The 18,536-nt window shown below is 45.8% G+C and overlaps 1 protein-coding gene across 1 annotated transcript in view; it reads right to left on the minus strand.

Moving 5' to 3' along the window:
* Window positions 1–18,536, minus strand: part of LOC135531062 (sialoadhesin-like) — a 52,039-nt gene that overhangs the window by 26,701 nt on the left and 6,802 nt on the right. Inside the window, exons 5-9 of the mRNA XM_064959195.1 lie at window positions 6,384–6,743; window positions 6,031–6,249; window positions 5,018–5,344; window positions 4,422–4,676; window positions 3,949–4,212 (exon numbers count right to left, since the gene is read on the minus strand). Of these exons, the coding sequence (XP_064815267.1) occupies window positions 3,949–4,212; window positions 4,422–4,676; window positions 5,018–5,344; window positions 6,031–6,249; window positions 6,384–6,743 (1,425 nt within the window). The remainder of the gene's footprint in view (window positions 1–3,948; window positions 4,213–4,421; window positions 4,677–5,017; window positions 5,345–6,030; window positions 6,250–6,383; window positions 6,744–18,536) is intronic.

The raw sequence follows: 18,536 nt of genomic DNA on the forward strand, positions 1-18,536 counted from the left end.
CTGGAAGAGTCTGGTTGACTGGCAGATCTGGAAGAGTCTGGTTGACTGGCAGATCTGGAAGAGTCTGGTTGACTGGCAGATCTGGAAGAGTCTGGTTGACTGGCAGATCTGGAAGAGTCTGGTTGACTGGCAGATCTGGAAGAGTCTGGTTGACTGGCAGATCTGGAAGAGTCTGGTTGACTGGCAGATCTGGAAGAGTCTGGCTGACTGGCAGATCTGGAAGTGTCTGGTCGACTGGCAGATCTGGAAGAGTCTGGTCGACTGGCAGATCTGGAAGAGTCTGGTCGACTGGCAGATCTGGAAGAGTCTGGCTGACTGGAAGAGTCTGGCTGACTGGAAGAGTCTGGCTGACTAGAAGAGTCTGGAAGAGTCTGGCTGACTGGAAGAGTCTGGCTGACTGGCAGATCAGGCTGCTTCATACTGACTGACGGCTCTGGCTGCTCCATGCTGACTGGCGGCTCTGGCTGCTCCATACTGACTGACAGCTCTGGCGGCTTCATGGAGACTGGCAGCTCTATGCAGACTGGCAACTCCATGCAGACTGGCAGCTCTTTGCAGACTGGCAGCTCTGGCTGCTCCATGCAGACTAGCTGCTCCATGCAGATCTATGCAAACTGACAGCTCTGGCTGCTCAAGGTAGACTGGCAGCTCAGGCTGCTCTATGCAAACTGACAGCTCTGGCTGCTCAATGCAGACTGGCAGCTCAGGCTGCTCTATACAAACAGGAGGCTCCGGCAGCGCTGTAGAGGAGGAAGGCTCTAAAACCGCTGAACAGACGGGAGACTCCGACAGCGCAGGAGAGGGAGAAAGTGCTGGCTGCGCTGAACAGGCGAGGCGCACTGTAGGCCTGATGCGTGGTGCTGGCACTGGTGGTATTGGGCCGAGGACACGCACAGGAAGCCTAGTGCGAGGAGCTGCTACTGGAGGGCTGGGGTGTGGAGGTGGTTCTAGAAAAAGGACAGGCACAGGAAGCCTGGTGTGAGGAGCTACTACCGGAGGACTGGTGTGTGAAGGTGGCACAGGATGGACTGGACCGTGAAGGAGTACTGGAGAGCCTGAATGCAGGACTGGCACAGGACGTGCAAGGCTAGGCAGGTACTCAGGAGGCTTAGTGCGTGAGGCTGGCACACTTTCCACCAGCCGACTAACACGCACCTCAGGACTAGTATGGAGTGCTGACCCAGGTGCCATCAAATCCCCGACACGCTCCGTCGGCCGAATATTATATCTAAAGCACCAAACTAGCAACTCCCTCATTAGACTCTCCTCCAATTTTCCCATTAACTCCTTCACAGTCTCTGCTTCGCTCACCTCCAACACTGGTTCTGACCTCCTCCTTGGCTCTTCACAATAAACAGGGAGAGTTGACTCAGGTCTGTCTCCTGACTCAGCCACTCCCCCTGATAGCCCCCCCCAAAAAAAATTTGGGGCTGCTTTTCGGGCTTCCATCCACATCGCCGTGCTGCCTCCTCATATTTGCGCCTCTCCGCTTTAGCCGCTTCTAATTCCTCCTTGGGGAGGCGATAATCACCAGGCTGAGCCCAGGGTCCTTTTCCGTCCAGTTCCTCCTCCCATGTCCAATTCTCCAAATGGTGTAGCCTCTCCCACTGAAGCTGCTTCTGTTGTTTCTCGTGTAGCTCCCGTTTGCGCTGCTCCTGCCTGTTGACACGCTGCTCCTGTTTACTCTTCGCCTGCTGCGCTTTAGGGCGGCTACACTCTTCTGGTTTAGCCCAGGGTCCTCTTCCGTCCAGGATTTCCTCCCATGTCCAGAAATCCTTAAAACGAGGCTCCTCTTTACGCTGCACCTGCCTGTTGACACGCTGCTCGGTCCGTGTTTGGTGGGTGATTCTGTAACGGCGTTCTTTTGTTGTTGAAGGAGAGTCGGACCGAAATGCAGCGTGTAAGTTACTCATGTTTATTTAAAGAAGACAAAACGAACGAACTAACACGAATAACTAAATAAATACAAAAAAACAACAAACAGAACGAAACCTAATACAGCCTGACTGGTGCAACCTACACAGAGACAGGGACAATCACCCACGAAATGCAAAGCGAAAAACAGGCTACCTAAATACGGTTCCCAATCAGCGACAACGAGAAGCACCTGACTCTGATTGAGAACCGCCTCAGGCAGCCAACCTAATTAACACACACACACACACACACCCCTAACCAGCTACAATCCCAACTACTACAAAACCCCAATATGAAAATACAATACAAAATAACCCCATGTCACACCCTGGTCTGACTAACTAATAAACTAAAACACACAATACTAAGACCAAGTCGTGACAGGTATATGGCCAATATACTACCGCTAAGGGCTGTTCTTATGCACAATGCAATGCGGAGTGCTTGGATGCACCACAAACCCCGAGGTGCCTTATTTTAAACTGGTTACCAATGTACTTAGACCAGTAAATACAAATGTTAATACCCATGGTATACGGTCTGGTATACCACGCCTGTCAGCTAATCAGCATTCAGGGCTCAAACCACCCAGTTTATAATGGTCAATATTCCACACCTCCACAGGCATTATATCACTTAGTTTAGATATACAGGTCCAAATATACAAGGTTTTTGTCAAACTTGTTCTGTTCAGGTCTTCTTCTTTCTGGGTATGTTGTGTTCAGGTCTTCTTGGTTCTGGGTTTGTTGTGTTCAGGTCTTCTTGGTTCTGGGTTTGTTGTGTTCAGATCTTCTTGGTTCTGGGTTTGTTGCGTTCAGGTCTTCTTGGTTCTGGGTTTGTTGTGTTCAGGTCTTCTTGGTTCTGGGTTTGTTGTGTTCGGGTCTTCTTGGTTCAGGGTTTGTTGTGTTCAGGTCTTCTTGGTTCAGGGTTTATTGACTGTACTGTAGAGAACAGAGGAGTCCTCCTCAGCTGCTTGTGCTGCTGCGTGTCTGAAGAGAGAAACAAAAATGAAACAAAAATAGTGTCCCAAATGGTGTCACCCTATAGGGCTCTGTCTAAAGTAGTGCACTAAATAGGGAATAGGGTGCCATTTGGAACAGAAGAACAGTTCCTCAAAACCATCATCACATCTCTCCCTCATTATAGACATGTCATAGTAACTGTCCTGAGATGTCCATTGTTGGGTTCATAGTTTGGCTTCATAGTTTTCACTAAGGGTCAACTGTTTTGCTCATTGATGACATCTCCTACAATAAACAGCAGCATATGAATGACCTTAATTCAGAATATGCTCACCGGGTGGCAGCACAGGGGAGGTTGAATTTCACAGCAGCGTACTGGACATCCTCATCCTCTTTCTGGGGCTGAGGCACCTGGACGGTGGAGTACAGAGGCACTTCCTGGTTTTTGGGACGAGAGAAGTGGACGCTGGCGTAGTGAACATCATCCTGGTCGTATGTGGACTCTGTCTGTGCTGCAGTAGGGTTCATGGCCATGTTTGAGATGTTGTCATACACTGGACTAGAGTCTCCCTGATGGAGGGAGAGGACAGACAACATGAGGAGTGGAAATGTTCCACAAAGCCATTCACATTAATCACAGTCTCCTTCTGATTCCAACAGACTCACCTGTCCAACGTCTGCTGTGTCTCTTGTGTCAGAGGTGGATTTGGAGGCCTTCTTCCTGTTTTGCACATTAAGAATGAATAAATAAATTAATAAATTAATGAAGTTAACAACAAATCAGAGGGCTACATTTAAATAATGAACAAAATAAAAAGATGCATTTAAACTTACCTGAACCATTTGAGTCCAGAGAGACAGAGGATGAGAACCAGAACAACCACTATGATTCCTACAGCTGCAGTCAGAACTGAGGTTTGTTTCACTATAATAAAAGATGGATGATATGAGTACATGGCATGGATCTTATAACCCAATGTATAGTTATAAACTAAGGTGTAATAAGCCAAAACATAATGATTGAAATTAGCTTGAAACATGTAGTTTTGTATTGAAGATGGAACTTTACCTGCTACAATGATCATCAGAGCTGTAGAGTTATTAGATGCTATTATATTCTCAGCCTCACAGTAATATTCTCCTCTGTCCTCAGAGATGATGTTAGTGATGTTGTAACTCTGTCCTGATGCCTTTGGTGAGGCTACGTTCTTCTTGTACCAGGTGTATTTGTCCACAGGTGGGTTGGCATCACTGCTGCAGGTCAGAGTCACTGAACTGCCCTCCACTATTTCACCAGAGGGACTGACTGACACTGAGGTGTTCCTTGGTCCATCTGATGTATAATACAGTGGATTTAAAAATAATTTAAATTTGATCAGGTAAAAAATATTACACAAACTTTCCACAAATGTACTTTTCCACACACTGACTTTTAGCTCCATCCTCTTATTGAAGATGATCAATTCAAGTATCATGTGGAGCCAATATCTGTCACTACAATGTTATTATACCAAACTAAAGGGTTAAACCCCATGTACTTACATGTGACAGTGAGAGTCTCTTCATCAGAGGGGAGATTCTCATGTCCTTCTACAGAACAGGAGTATCTGCCTGTATCCTCACTGCTGACTGAGAACAGGATATAGACAGGAGAGGAGGTGTTGCTGTTTGGTATAGACTGTCCATTCTTATACCAACTGTAGGCTGTGATGGGGTCCAGTGTACAGTTGGTTCTACATCTCAGTGTGACTCTCTCCCCCTCTGACACAGATGTAGGATCCATCTCCAACACAACGTCTAGAGTAAAAGGAAACAAATCATTATTCTCCTCCTTTGTGTCTGTATAGCTGCCCTTCATAAGGTAATTACAGTCATTCATTTAATGAATTTGAAGGATTTAGTCAGGATAGTCAACTCCGGAATATTTTCCACTGTTTCCCCGGAAGTCCTGGGTTTAATAGAACCAATTTAATCAGATTAAAACACAACATTCTGATTAGCATACATACAAAAGCACAGCTAAAATCACAGCAAACACTGAAGCACACACATCATATGCATTAGCATACATACAAAACCACACTCACATTACAGCTATCTAGATATGTGTCATAGATGTGAGATGAGTGACAGATTACCTGTGACAGTCAGGGAGACAGGTGAGCCATGAAACTTTCCTCCAGATGTTATGAATCTGAACCTGAACCCAGCAGAGTCACTCAATCTCAGGTCTGTGATTCTCAGGGTACAGTCACTCTCCTTATCCCCAAGGTACTCTATATGACCTTCATACCCTGGCACTGAGCTCAGATCTTCAGCCTCCAGACCAGACCATTTAGTAAACCAGAAAGCTTGTTTGATCTCATGATAACTGGGATATGTGTAAGAGCAGGAAATGTCCACTCTTGACCCCTTCAAAGCACAGATCTTCTGATGGGTGTAAGTCACACTCCAACACTTCTGACCTGAAATACAAGACAATATAACACCTTTATAAAATTCTTAATTACAATATCTACTGTATACACTTACGATGTTACGTTCCCCAGCAAGAAAACCTCAAATGTAACCAAAACAAAACTGGTAATTAAAAAAGAGTCACTGACAAAGACAAAAATGAGACCAGTGGGCTTTGAAAGACACTCATGGGGGAGTCCATTGAAAATGTACTATCAACAACAACTGGAACCAAAAAGACATGAGCTTCCACAACATTTACCCAAGAAGAGGCAAACAAAATAAAACCCCACAGTTGTAACACATTCTGACTAATGAGTGACACCAATCAGGGCACCTCACCTCCAAGTGTCAATGAAAACAACAAAACAACAATGTTTAAATCATATGCTGTGAAAGTAACCAGCTTTGTAGTTTTTAAACTTTAGTAGTTATTTTTCATGGGTCTTCAGTGCTCAAAAAAAGTAGTGCAATGGTGTACAGGCACAACAACTTAATGAAAGGTATTTGATAGAAGTAAATCCATCCATTGACTGCATTTTCATGAATTTGATTATATATCTTGAAGCCCATTCAACACTGCGTGGCAAAGCATACGGAACTAAAGCAGAAGTGGACGTCACATTCACAGCAAATTAAACGATGATCGTCTGACAACCTGAAACAAATGTTGTATGTAAAAGTCCACACTTACACACTGCAGGAGAGAGGAGATCCTCATGGCCTTTTACAGCACAGGAGTAACTGTCTGCATCACTAAAGGAGTCTGAGTCCAGGCTGGAAGTGTCCTCCTTTACTTTGTCTCCGTTCTTGTACCAGGTGTAGGTGGGGTTGTCAGTCAGAGTACAGGTGGTGATACAGGTCAGTGTCCTCTTCCCTGCCTCTGTGGCAGGAGTCACCTTCACCTGCAGGTCTGAATACAGAGTCAATGACAATAACATCATTAAACCAATAGTGTATTATGGATAAAAACATGTAGAATTAAACATCTAATAGAAATGTATGTATTAACATGATCCTGTATGTATTAACATGATCCAGTGTTACCTGTGACAGTCAGAGTTGTTCCAGGGAAACTGTGTCCCCATCTTGATGTCTGTGTGTTGAATATGAACTTGTACTGAGCAGAGTCCTCCTCTCTCAGATCTGTGATTCTCAGGGTGGAGCGACCTCTCTCCTTCTCTCCAACATACTCCACACGACCTGCATACCCTGGGTCTGTGGTTAGGTCCTCAGGGATCAACTCATCCCTCCAGCTGTCACTCTGTTTAGGACTAAACCAGAGTGATGATTTGACTGTATCATAACCACTGCCATAAGTACAGGATATGTCCACTGTTGACCCCTTCAAGGCACAGATTGTCCTCTTGGTGTAAGTCACTCTGTTGCAGCTCTGACCCTGAACACCTGAAATATAATGATAAGAATGCATGATTTACTCAGTGGGGTCGTGGGCATCAGTAATCCAATATAGTTCTGCCATCCTGTGTTACTGTTATGCTAAGTGTTATCTATGAGGACTGTTTATTAGACAGAATAATTACACTTGAAAAGTTATACTAGAATATTGAGTTGAATCCACACTCACACACTGCAGGAGAGAGGAGATCCTCATGGCCTTTTACAGCACAGGAGTAACTGTCTGCATCACTAAAGGAGTCTGAGTCCAGGCTGGAAGTGTCCTCCTTTACTTTGTGTCCGTTCTTGTACCAGATGTAGGTGGGGTTGTCAGTCAGAGTACAGGTGGTGCTACAGGTCAGTGTCGTCCAATACTCCCCTCTTGTTCCCCCAGTCACCTTTAGATCTGTAGTTATGAAACAACAATGGAGAACATCTGTCAGTCAGCACCATTCCAAGTTCTCATTGAAAATGTAATACATCATTAGAAGTGGTAACTGTTCTCTTTATGTCAGATTACAGAACCTGTGACAGAGAGAGTGACAGCTGAGCCAGATGTCCATGAGCCTGTTGAAAATGAGAAGTAATATGATGCTGAATCCTCCTCTCTCAGGTCTGTGATTCTCAGGGTGCAGTCATTCTCCTTATTCCCACGGTACTCTATACGATCCTCATATTTATCTGGGATGTGAGTCCAGGTCAAACTCTTCCATTTATACCATGTGGTTGCTGTGACTGTATGACCTCTGGGATATGTGTAAGAGCAGGATAGATCCACTGTTGACCCCTTCAAGGTACAGAAACGTTTCTTGGTGTAGGTCACAATCCTGCTATTCTGACCCAGAATCACTGAAACACAGTCACACAACAAAAGGGAATCAGAATGAAGTCAAGGTCTTTCAGCTCACACTGACAGTAAGGTTTGTCCACACTTTGTTGCCATAGTTGCTGAGTTGAGTGTGGATGGAAACCACAGATAAGGGTCACTCAGTGAGGTGTGAAAGATAACTATTTAAAAGTGAAGTGGAGACTCCTAACAGAACACACCAGAACAACATTATGATTCTTATCCTTTTAGAAATGTCTGTAGATTGATACATAGAGCAACTAAAACATAAGAATGAGACCATACCTGCTACAGACCAGAGAAAGACCACCAACACACTTCCTGCTGTTCTCAAGGACATTGTTGCATCTCCCACCCTGCAGTCTTAGAAACATAAACAACAACTCACTCTATAGCTGGTGAATAACTCCACCTGATACATTGAAGTAGAAACTGTAAATGGGGTACAGGGCCTCATTACTGAAAATGAACCAGGCTCATATTGTGTTGTGTGGCATTGTGTTATATGGTTGTCTATGTGAATAATGTCTGTCTGTAAGTCTATTCCACAATGTATGTAATGTGTGTGATGTGTTGCATGTCTGTCTACATCTGTCTATGTAAGATGACATGTTGTGTGATGCAAAAACAATTTCCTAATGTATATAAATAGCCATCAACAACAACAATCACTTTTTAAACAGGTCTGTAGTACTGTAAACACATTTCTATATTGATTGTGAAGCTGTTTTTTTCTCAGAACCCCAAATATAGGAGGATAAATGTTCAATCCTCTACGGTCCGTCAAGCTGTACAGCAGCCTAAAGACTGACCACCAGGTTCAATGACAGTACCTATCCTCAAGCTGTGAGGCTAAACAGCCAGTGACTAAAGACTGACCACCAGGGACACAACTCCCACAGAAGGAGGCCCCCCTGCCTGTTCGGGCGGCGCTCAGCGGTCGTCGTTGCCGGTCTACTAGCCGCCACCGATCCCCTTTTTTGTTCGCTTGGTCTTCTTGGTTGCACCTGTCTCTTATTTTGTTTCTTGATTTATGTCTATTTAAGCCTGTTAGGCCCGACTATGTTTGTGTGGGATCCTCTGTTAGTTTGTGCATTTGTACTTTATTTTCTCCGGACTGTTTGGGTCCTGTGTTTGGGTCCTGTGTTTGGGTCCTGTGTTTGGGTCCTGTGTTTGGGTCGGTCAGTTCCTAGTGTTTTGACCATTTGTACCAGAATAAAATCCGATTGTCCGAAGCCTCTGCTCTCTGACTCCAAAACCCTCCTAGATGACGTGAAAACCAGGTCCAATGATAGTACCTATCCCCAAGCTGTGAGGATTAACAGCAATGACAAACGCACACACACATACACACAGCACTATATGACTTATGACTAAAAACAAATAACCAAAAACTATATTTTGAGATATTGTCAAGAGTAGTTACAGAGTGAAGTGAAGGGGAGAGGTCTTGTACAGTAAGATAGCTTATTGGTAGTGTGTTGTTCCTGCTAGTAGGTGTCAGTTCTGTGGTTGATTCATATGTAAAGTAGTCAGGATACATGTATCTGATACAGAACTGTCCTCTCCTTCCTCTTTGAGACATTAACATACATGAAGACCAGAACAGCATGTCAGAAAAGGGAGGTTACTGTATTAGAGTGGGCCCTACATTTCTATAATGGACAAAATGTCCCGCATTTCAACTTTTATAAAAATACAAAACCATGTAAACAATATGTTGACTATTCTATATAGAATGTTGATAAATATTAGAATGTGTTGCCTTGTCCCTCTGAGTTCTTCTTGGAACAGGTCAAAGTTCCTTTTACATTTGGTCAGTTCCATGATGTCATTCATTCTATTCTACAAACACATTATATTTACTCTACTCATCAGCTGTATCAATGTGGTACTGAAGGTTCCAGTGTTCTAGACTAGAGCTCCTCCTACTGGCATCTCAACATTACTGCACCATCCTAATAATAATGACCTTAATACTGTTGGGCAAATTATCAACTTCACAAACTGGAAAATAATCAGACTATCCATATATAGTCGAATGGCCCAGTACTACGCCTGAACACAACCCACCATCACTGTGTCTCATGTCTCATGTTAATACTACTCCTAAACACAACCCACCATCACTGTGTCTCATGTTAATACTACTCCTAAACACAACCCACCATCACTGTGTCTCATGTTAATACTACTCCTAAACACAACCCACCATCACTGTGTCTCATGTTAATACTACTCCTAAACACAACCCTCCATCACTGTGTCTCATGTTAATACTACTCCTAACCACAACCCACCATCACTGTGTCTCATGTTAATACTACTCCTAAACACAACCCACCATCACTGTGTCTCATGTTAATACTACTCCTAAACACAACCCACCATCACTGTGTCTCATGTTAATACTACTCCTAAACACAACCCACCATCACTGTGTCTCATGTTAATACTACTCCTAAACACAACCCACCATCACTGTGTCTCATGTTAATACTACTCCTAACCACAACCCACCATCACTGTGTCTCATGTTAATACTACTCCTAAACACAACCCACCATCACTGTGTCTCATGTTAATACTACTCCTAAACACAACCCACCATCACTGTGTCTCATGTTAATACTACTCCTAAACACAACCCACCATCACTGTGTCTCATGTTAATACTACTCCTAAACACAACCCACCATCACTGTGTCTCATGTTAACACTACTCCTAAACACAACCCACCATCACTGTGTCTCATGTTAATACTACTACTAAACACAGCCCACCATCACTGTGTCTCATGTTAATACTACTCCTAAACACAACCCACCATCACTGTGGCTCATGTTTATACTACTCCTAAACACAACCCACCATCACTGTGTCTCATGTTAATACTACTCCTAAACACAACCCACCATCACTGTGTCTCATGTTAATACTACTCCTAAACACAACCCACCATCACTGTGTCTCATGTTAATACTACTCCTAACCACAACCCACCATCACTGTGTCTCATGTTAATACTACTCCTAAACACAACCCACCATCACTGTGTCTCATGTTAATACTACTCCTAAACACAACCCACCATCACTGTGTCTCATGTTAATACTACTCCTAAACACAACCCACCATCACTGTGTCTCATGTTAATACTACTCCTAAACACAACCCACCATCACTGTGTCTCATGTTAATACTACTCCTAAACACAACCCTCCATCACTGTGTCTCATGTTAATACTACTCCTAACCACAACCCACCATCACTGTGTCTCATGTTAACACTACTCCTAAACACAACCCTCCATCACTGTGTCTCATGTTAATACTACTCCTAACCACAACCCACCATCACTGTGTCTCATGTTAATACTACTCCTAAACACAACCCACCATCACTGTGTCTCATGTTAATACTACTCCTAACCACAACCCACCATCACTGTGTCTCATGTTAATACTACTCCTAAACACAACCCACCATCACTGTGTCTCATGTTAATACTACTCCTAAACACAACCCACCATCACTGTGTCTCATGTTAATACTACTCCTATACACAACCCTCCATCACTGTGTCTCATGTTAATACTACTCCTAAACACAACCCACCATCACTGTGTCTTAGGTTTATCCTACTCCTAAACACAACCCACCATCACTGTGTCTCATGTTAATACTACTCCTAAACACAACCCACCATCACTGTGTCTCATGTTAATACTACTCCTAAATACAACCCACCATCACTGTGTCTCATGTTAATACTACTCCTAAACACAACCCACCATCACTGTGTCTCATGTTAATACTACTCCTAAACACAACCCACCATCACTGTGTCTCATGTTAATACTACTCCTAACCACAACCCACCATCACTGTGTCTCATGTTAATACTACTCCTAAACACAGCCCAACATCACTGTGTCTCATGTTAATACTACTCCTACACACAACCCACCATCACTGTGTCTCATGTTAATACTACTCCTAAACACAACCCACCATCACTGTGTCTCATGTTCATACTACTCCTAAACACAACCCACCATCACTGTGTCTCATGTTAATACTACTCCTATACACAACCCACCATCACTGTCTCATGTTAATACTACTCCTAAACACAACCCACCATCACTGTCTCATGTTAATACTACTCCTAAACACAACCCACCATCACTGTGTCTCATGTTCATACTACTCCTAAAGCTCTTATGAAGTATCCACTCACTCTTACTTTCACTCTAAACAAAAAAGTCTCCCCAACAATCTATTGCTCTCAGAGGCCTCAAAATAGCATGAACAAGTCTTATATTTGAAACGACGTCATTAAACTCACCGAAGACGCGCTGCCCATGCTGTCACAAAATACAGTGTTTTTCTGCACTTAAAATGCATGTAAAATATTGACCCAAAATTCATGAAACACCATCCAAATATCTTACGCATAGATTCACATGCAAAGCGTAATTCATACTCAAATTTTCTACATTATGTCTGTCGAGGTTAACAGGCAAAAAAACTGTATGTAGGTCTACATTATGTATGTCTAGGCTAACAGACAAACAAACTGTATGTAGGTCTACATTATGTATGTCAAGGCTAACAGACAAACAAACTGTATGTAGGTCTACATTACACATGTCTAGGCTAACAGACAAACAAACTGTATGTAGGTCTACATTATGTATGTCTAGGCTAACAGACAAACAAACTGTATGTAGGTCTACATTATGTATGTCTAGGCTAACAGACAAACAAACTGTGTGTAGGTCTACATTATGTATGTCTAGGCTAACAGACAAACAAACTGTATGTAGGTCTACATTATGTATGTCTAGGCTAACAGACAAACAAACTGTATGTAGGTCTACATTACACATGTCTAGGCTAACAGACAAACAAACTGTATGTAGGTCTACATTATGTATGTCTAGGCTAACAGACAAACAAACTGTATGTAGGTCTACATTATGTATGTCTAGGCTAACAGACAAACAAACTGTGTGTAGGTCTACATTATGTATGTCTAGGCTAACAGACAAACAAACTGTATGTAGGTCTACATTATGTATGTCTAGGCTAACAGACATACAAACTGTATGTAGGTCTACATTATGCATGTCTAGGCTAACAGAGAATCAGACTGTATGTTGGTCTACATTATGTATGTCTAGGTTAACAGAGAAGCAGACTGTATGTAGGTCTACATTATGTATGTCTAGGTTAACAGACAAACAAAACAGCAGTATAAAACATTGTCATGCCCGGCAGAAGCTTAAATTGTCATGCCTGGCAGAAGTTTGAGGACTAGAAACCAATAATAATGAAAAGATAGACATCATCAAGCGTACTTACAGCGTGAGGAGAGAGAGGGGAGGTGAGCTCACTGTCCAAACAGAGAATGAAACAGAATGGTGTGAGTTCTGTGGTTGACAGCAACTAGATGTACTGAGGGGCTGAAAGGTGCTGCAGAGCTGGCTTCCTGTCTTCATGATGCCTCTTCCTGGCAACCAACACGCCAGTGAAGGGCTTTAAGAACGGTGTGGACATCTTCATGAGGAGAGAGAGGGACTTTACAAGAAATGTCTGTCTGATATGTCATAGGCTACTTGTATTTCTTCATTGGTGGCTCCAATATGGAGAGTGGATAGATGGGTCCCTCCTGAGAGGATTGAGAAACACTAGTTCTGGTGGGGGTGCTGTTCATTCCCCAAACATGTTGCTGAAACTGTTTTTGGGTTTTAGAACACCAGTATCCATAGCCTTTCTGAATAATGACATTACATTAATAATGATACTACATCTGATTTGTTTAAACTGTATTTTATTATGAATGAATACAAGTGATTGTCATAATAAAACAGTAAGTCATTTGTTCACTCAGCTCCCCCACATTCTGAGAGGATACAGACAGATTGTCTTTTTACATTGATGCTCTCAATCAATCATTATGTGCTCCTCATATTGTCACTTTAGTCAACTTGAATTGAATTAGTCCACTGAACATCATGTATAAAATCACTGAACTGAAGATACGGGCCTTGATCCAATATCCACAGTAGCACACTACTTGTTTCAGTTAAGGTGGTCTGGTGTGGATGTTAGAACACCGCATGGACACTGAGGGCGTTCCAGGCTGACTATATTGCAGTCAAGCTGTGTGCAGCAACCAATGGTTGTGTGCCACATCATTGAATGCGCAGTCAGGAAACGCAGGTTAACTGATATCTTAAACACAAACACCTATCCAGGCATTGTGAGATCTGGCAGGCGACTGTAATATAGTCTGCCTGGAACAGGCCCTATATTCATTTGCAATTGAATTCAAAATCAGCTCAGGCTGAGGGAGCAGGGAAAGGGAATCAGAGGAGCCCTCCTCTTCACTTTGATTGACACTTCACACACTCATACTGTATGTCCAGTGTTCTGTCTGTGCTGTGTGTCAGAGGACTATAAAAGTGGTGCCCCCCCAACACCCCCATTCTGTCCAAGCTTCCTGTTCCCTTTTAAGGTAGGTACACGGTCCCTATTCCTCTACCTCAATCTTCATATTCATTATTCTGTTTTTCCTCTTCCTCCTCTTCTTCTTCCCTCTGTTATATCCGGACGGTGCGAGGTGTTCAGGGTGGTCAGTGGGTCACGGTGGTCAGGGTAGTCTGGGTGGTCTGGGTGGTCAAGGTAGTTTGGTTGGTCTGGGTAGTCAGGGTGGTCAGGGAGGTCAGGGTGGTCTGGGTGGTCAGGGTGGTCAGGGTAGTCTGGGTGGTCAGGGTAGTCAGGGTAGTCTGGGTGGTCAGGGTAGTCAGGGTGGTCTGGGTGGTCAGGGTGGTCAGGGTAGTCTGGGTGGTCAGGGTAGTCAGGGTAGTCTGGGTAGTCTGGGTAGTCTGGGTGGTCAGGGTGGTCAGGGTTTCCTGTCTCTTCCTCTATGGTCAGGCTTGTGTTTGATGCTCCATTTGTCACCATACAGGCAGCCAGTGGTCCTCCAGAAGAAACACTCATCACCATTAATGGGAGCCATCCTCCTGGTCCTGGGAAAGACAAACAAACAGTATGAAAACACAAGCACCTCCACGCAAGTGCTCCCATCCCCACCTTCTGTCAGTTATCTGTAATTTTGTACAATTCATGGCCCATAGATTAGTAGCAATTTAGAATACAACATTATAAATGCTTATATATGTTTATAATATATAGTTGATGTTTTGACAGATTTAGATGTCCTTACCCTGTGGCGGCGTACTGGGAGGCTGAGGAGGTGTTGAGGTCTCGGTTGGAGGTTGGTCCTCTGAGGAGAGGAACTAGCGGTCTGGGTACCAAATCACCAGTCTGGTGCTCTCCAGCTCCACCACCTGGACAGTAGGACAAACCGCAGTCACTGTCAAAATACATACAACATCATCCACTGTCAAAATACATACAACATCATCCACTGTCAAAATACATACAACAGCAGCCACTGTCAAAATTCATACAACAGACCCCACTGTCAAAATACATACAACATCATCCACTGTCAAAATACATACAACAGACCCCACTGTCAAAATACATACAACATCATCCACTGTCAAAATACATACAACAGCAGCCACTGTCAAAATTCATACAACAGACCCCACTGTCAAAATACATACAACATCATCCACTGTCAAAATACATACAACAGACCCCACTGTCAAAATACATACAACAGCAGCCACTGTCAAAATACAATAATTGGAACCAATAGCATAGTCCCAAAAGTTCAAGGAACCAATAACAGAGTCACAAAAGTACAATGGAACCAATAGCCTAGTCCCAATAGTACAATGGAACCAATAGCATTGTCACAATAGTACAAAGGAACCAATAGCATATTCCCAAAAGTACAATCTCCTTTTTTTCAAGCTAAATAATTGAAAGCAGATCTCACATAGTTAAATGCATTTGACAGCATTATGTTTCATCCCACCACCCCCCCTCACCTAATGTCTACACTTTAGCTCAGTGGGCTAGCATGGTCTAGAATCACAGTACAACCCAGGTATGATAGCCAAAGTTAAACATACACACCCAGTAGAGTCCTGAGGGGAGGAGAGGTCCATCACTGGAGTCCTGAGGGGAGGAGAGGTCCATCACTGGAGTCATGAGGGGAGGAGAGGTCCACCACTGGAGTCATGAGGGGAGGAGAGGTCCACCACTAGAGTCCTGAGGGGAAGAGAGGTACAACACTGGAGTCATGAGGGGAGGAGAGGTACACCACTGGAGTCATGAGGGGAGGAGAGGTACAACACTGGAGTCCTGAGGGGAGGAGAGGTCCACCACTGGAGTCATGAGGAGAGGAGAGGTCCACCACTGGAGTCATGAGGAGAGGAGAGGTCCACCACTGGAGTCCTGAGGGGAAGAGAGGTCCATCACTGGAGTCATGAGGGGAGGAGAGGTCCACCACTGGAGTCATGAGGGGAGGAGAGGTACAACACTGGAGTCCTGAGGGGAGGAGAGGTCCACCACTGGAGTCATGAGGAGAGGAGAGGTCCACCACTGGAGTCATGAGGAGAGGAGAGGTCCACCACTGGAGTCCTGAGGGGAAGAGAGGTCCATCACTGGAGTCATGAGGGGAGGAGAGGTACAACACTGGAGTCCTGAGGGGAGGAGAGGTCCACCACTGGAGTCATGAGGGGAGGAGAGGTACAACACTGGAGTCCTGAGGGGAGGAGAGGTCCACCACTGGAGTCATGAGGGGAGGAGAGGTCCACCACTGGAGTCATGAGGGGAGGAGAGGTACAACACTGGAGTCCTGAGGGGAGGAGAGGTCCACCACTGGAGTCATGAGGGGAGGAGAGGTCCACCACTGGAGTCCTGAGGGGAGGAGAGGTCCACCACTGGAGTCATGAGGGGAGGAGAGGTCCACCACTGGAGTCCTGAGGGGAAGAGAGGTCCATCACTGGAGTCATGAGGGGATGAGAGGTACAACACTGGAGTCATGAGGGGACGAGAGGTACAACACTGGAGTCATGAGGGGAGGAGAGGTACAACACTGGAGTCCTGAGGGGAAGAGAGGTCCACCACTGGAGTCATGAGGGGATGAGAGGTACAACACTGGAGTCCGAGGGGACGAGAGTTCCACCACTGGAGTCATGAGGGGAGGAGAGGTACAACACTGGAGTCATGAGGGGAGGAGAAGTCCACCACTGGAGTCATGAGGGGAGGAGAGGTCCACCACTGGAGTCATTAGGGGGGGAGAGGTCCATCACTGGAGTCATGAGGGGAGTAGAGGTCCATCACTGGAGTCATGAGGGGAGGAGAGGTCCATCACTGGAGTCATGAGGGGAGTAGAGGTCCATCACTGGAGTCATGAGGGGAGTAGAGGTCCATCACTGGAGTCATGAGGGGAGGAGAGGTCCACCACTGGAGTCATGAGGGGAGGAGAGGTCCATCACTGGAGTCATGAGGGGAGGAGAGGTCCACTACTGGAGTCCTTAGAGGAAGGACAGGTCCACCACTGGAGTCATGAGGGGAGGAGAGGTCCACTACTGGAGTCCTTAGAGGAAGGACAGGTCCACTACTGGAGTCCTTAGAGGAAGGAGAGGTCCACCACTGGAGTCATGAGGGGAGGAGAGGTCCACCACTGGAGTCCTGAGGGGAGGAGAGGTCCACTACTGGAGTCATAAGAGGAAGGAGAGGTCCACCACTGGAGTCATGAGGGGAGGAGAGGTCCACTACTGGAGTCATAAGAGGAAGGAGAGGTCCACCACTGGAGTCCTTAGAGGAAGGAGAGGTGAACAACTGGAGTCATGAGGGGAGGAGAGGTCCATCACTGGAGTCCTGAGGGGAGGAGAGGTCCACCACTGGAGTCCTGAGGGGAGGAGAGGTCCATCACTGGAGTCTTGAGGGGAGGAGAGGTCCACTACTGGAGTCCTGAAGGGAGGAGAGGTCCACCACTGGAGTCCTGAGGGGAGGAGAGGTCCACCACTGGAGTCCTGAGGGGAGGAGAGGTCCACCACTGGAGTACTGAGGAGAGGAGAGGTCCACCACTGGAGTCATGAGGGGAGGAGAGGTCCACCACTGGTGTCCTGAGGGGTGGAGAGGTCCACCACTGGAGTCCTGAGGGGAGGAGAGGTCCATCACTGGAGTCCTGAGGGGAGGAGAGGTCCACCACTGGAGTCATGAGGGGAGGAGAGGTCCACTACTGGAGTCCTTAGAGGAAGGACAGGTCCACTACTGGAGTCCTTAGAGGAAGGAGAGGTCCACCACTGGAGTCATGAGGGGAGGAGAGGTCCACCACTGGAGTCCTGAGGGGAGGAGAGGTCCACTACTGGAGTCATAAGAGGAAGGAGAGGTCCACCACTGGAGTCATGAGGGGAGGAGAGGTCCACTACTGGAGTCATAAGAGGAAGGAGAGGTCCACCACTGGAGTCCTTAGAGGAAGGAGAGGTGAACAACTGGAGTCATGAGGGGAGGAGAGGTCCATCACTGGAGTCCTGAGGGGAGGAGAGGTCCACCACTGGAGTCCTGAGGGGAGGAGAGGTCCATCACTGGAGTCCTGAGGGGAGGAGAGGTCCACTACTGGAGTCCTGAAGGGAGGAGAGGTCCACCACTGGAGTCCTGAGGGGAGGAGAGGTCCATCACTGGAGTCCTGAGGGGAGGAGAGGTCCACCACTGGAGTCCTGAGGGGAGGAGAGGTCCACCACTGGAGTACTGAGGAGAGGAGAGGTCCACCACTGGAGTCATGAGGGGAGGAGAGGTCCACCACTGGTGTCCTGAGGGGTGGAGAGGTCCACCACTGGAGTCCTGAGGGGAGGAGAGGTCCATCACTGGAGTCCTGAGGGGAGGAGAGGTCCACCACTGGAGTCATGAGGGGAGGAGAGGTCCACTACTGGAGTCATGAGGGGAGGAGAGGTCCACTACTGGAGTCATGAGGGGAGGAGAGGTCCACTACTGGAGTCCTTAGAGGAAGGAGAG

This window comes from Oncorhynchus masou, unplaced genomic scaffold, assembly GCF_036934945.1.
Source record: "Oncorhynchus masou masou isolate Uvic2021 unplaced genomic scaffold, UVic_Omas_1.1 unplaced_scaffold_1505, whole genome shotgun sequence".
In the NCBI taxonomy this organism is placed as follows: domain Eukaryota; kingdom Metazoa; phylum Chordata; class Actinopteri; order Salmoniformes; family Salmonidae; genus Oncorhynchus; species Oncorhynchus masou.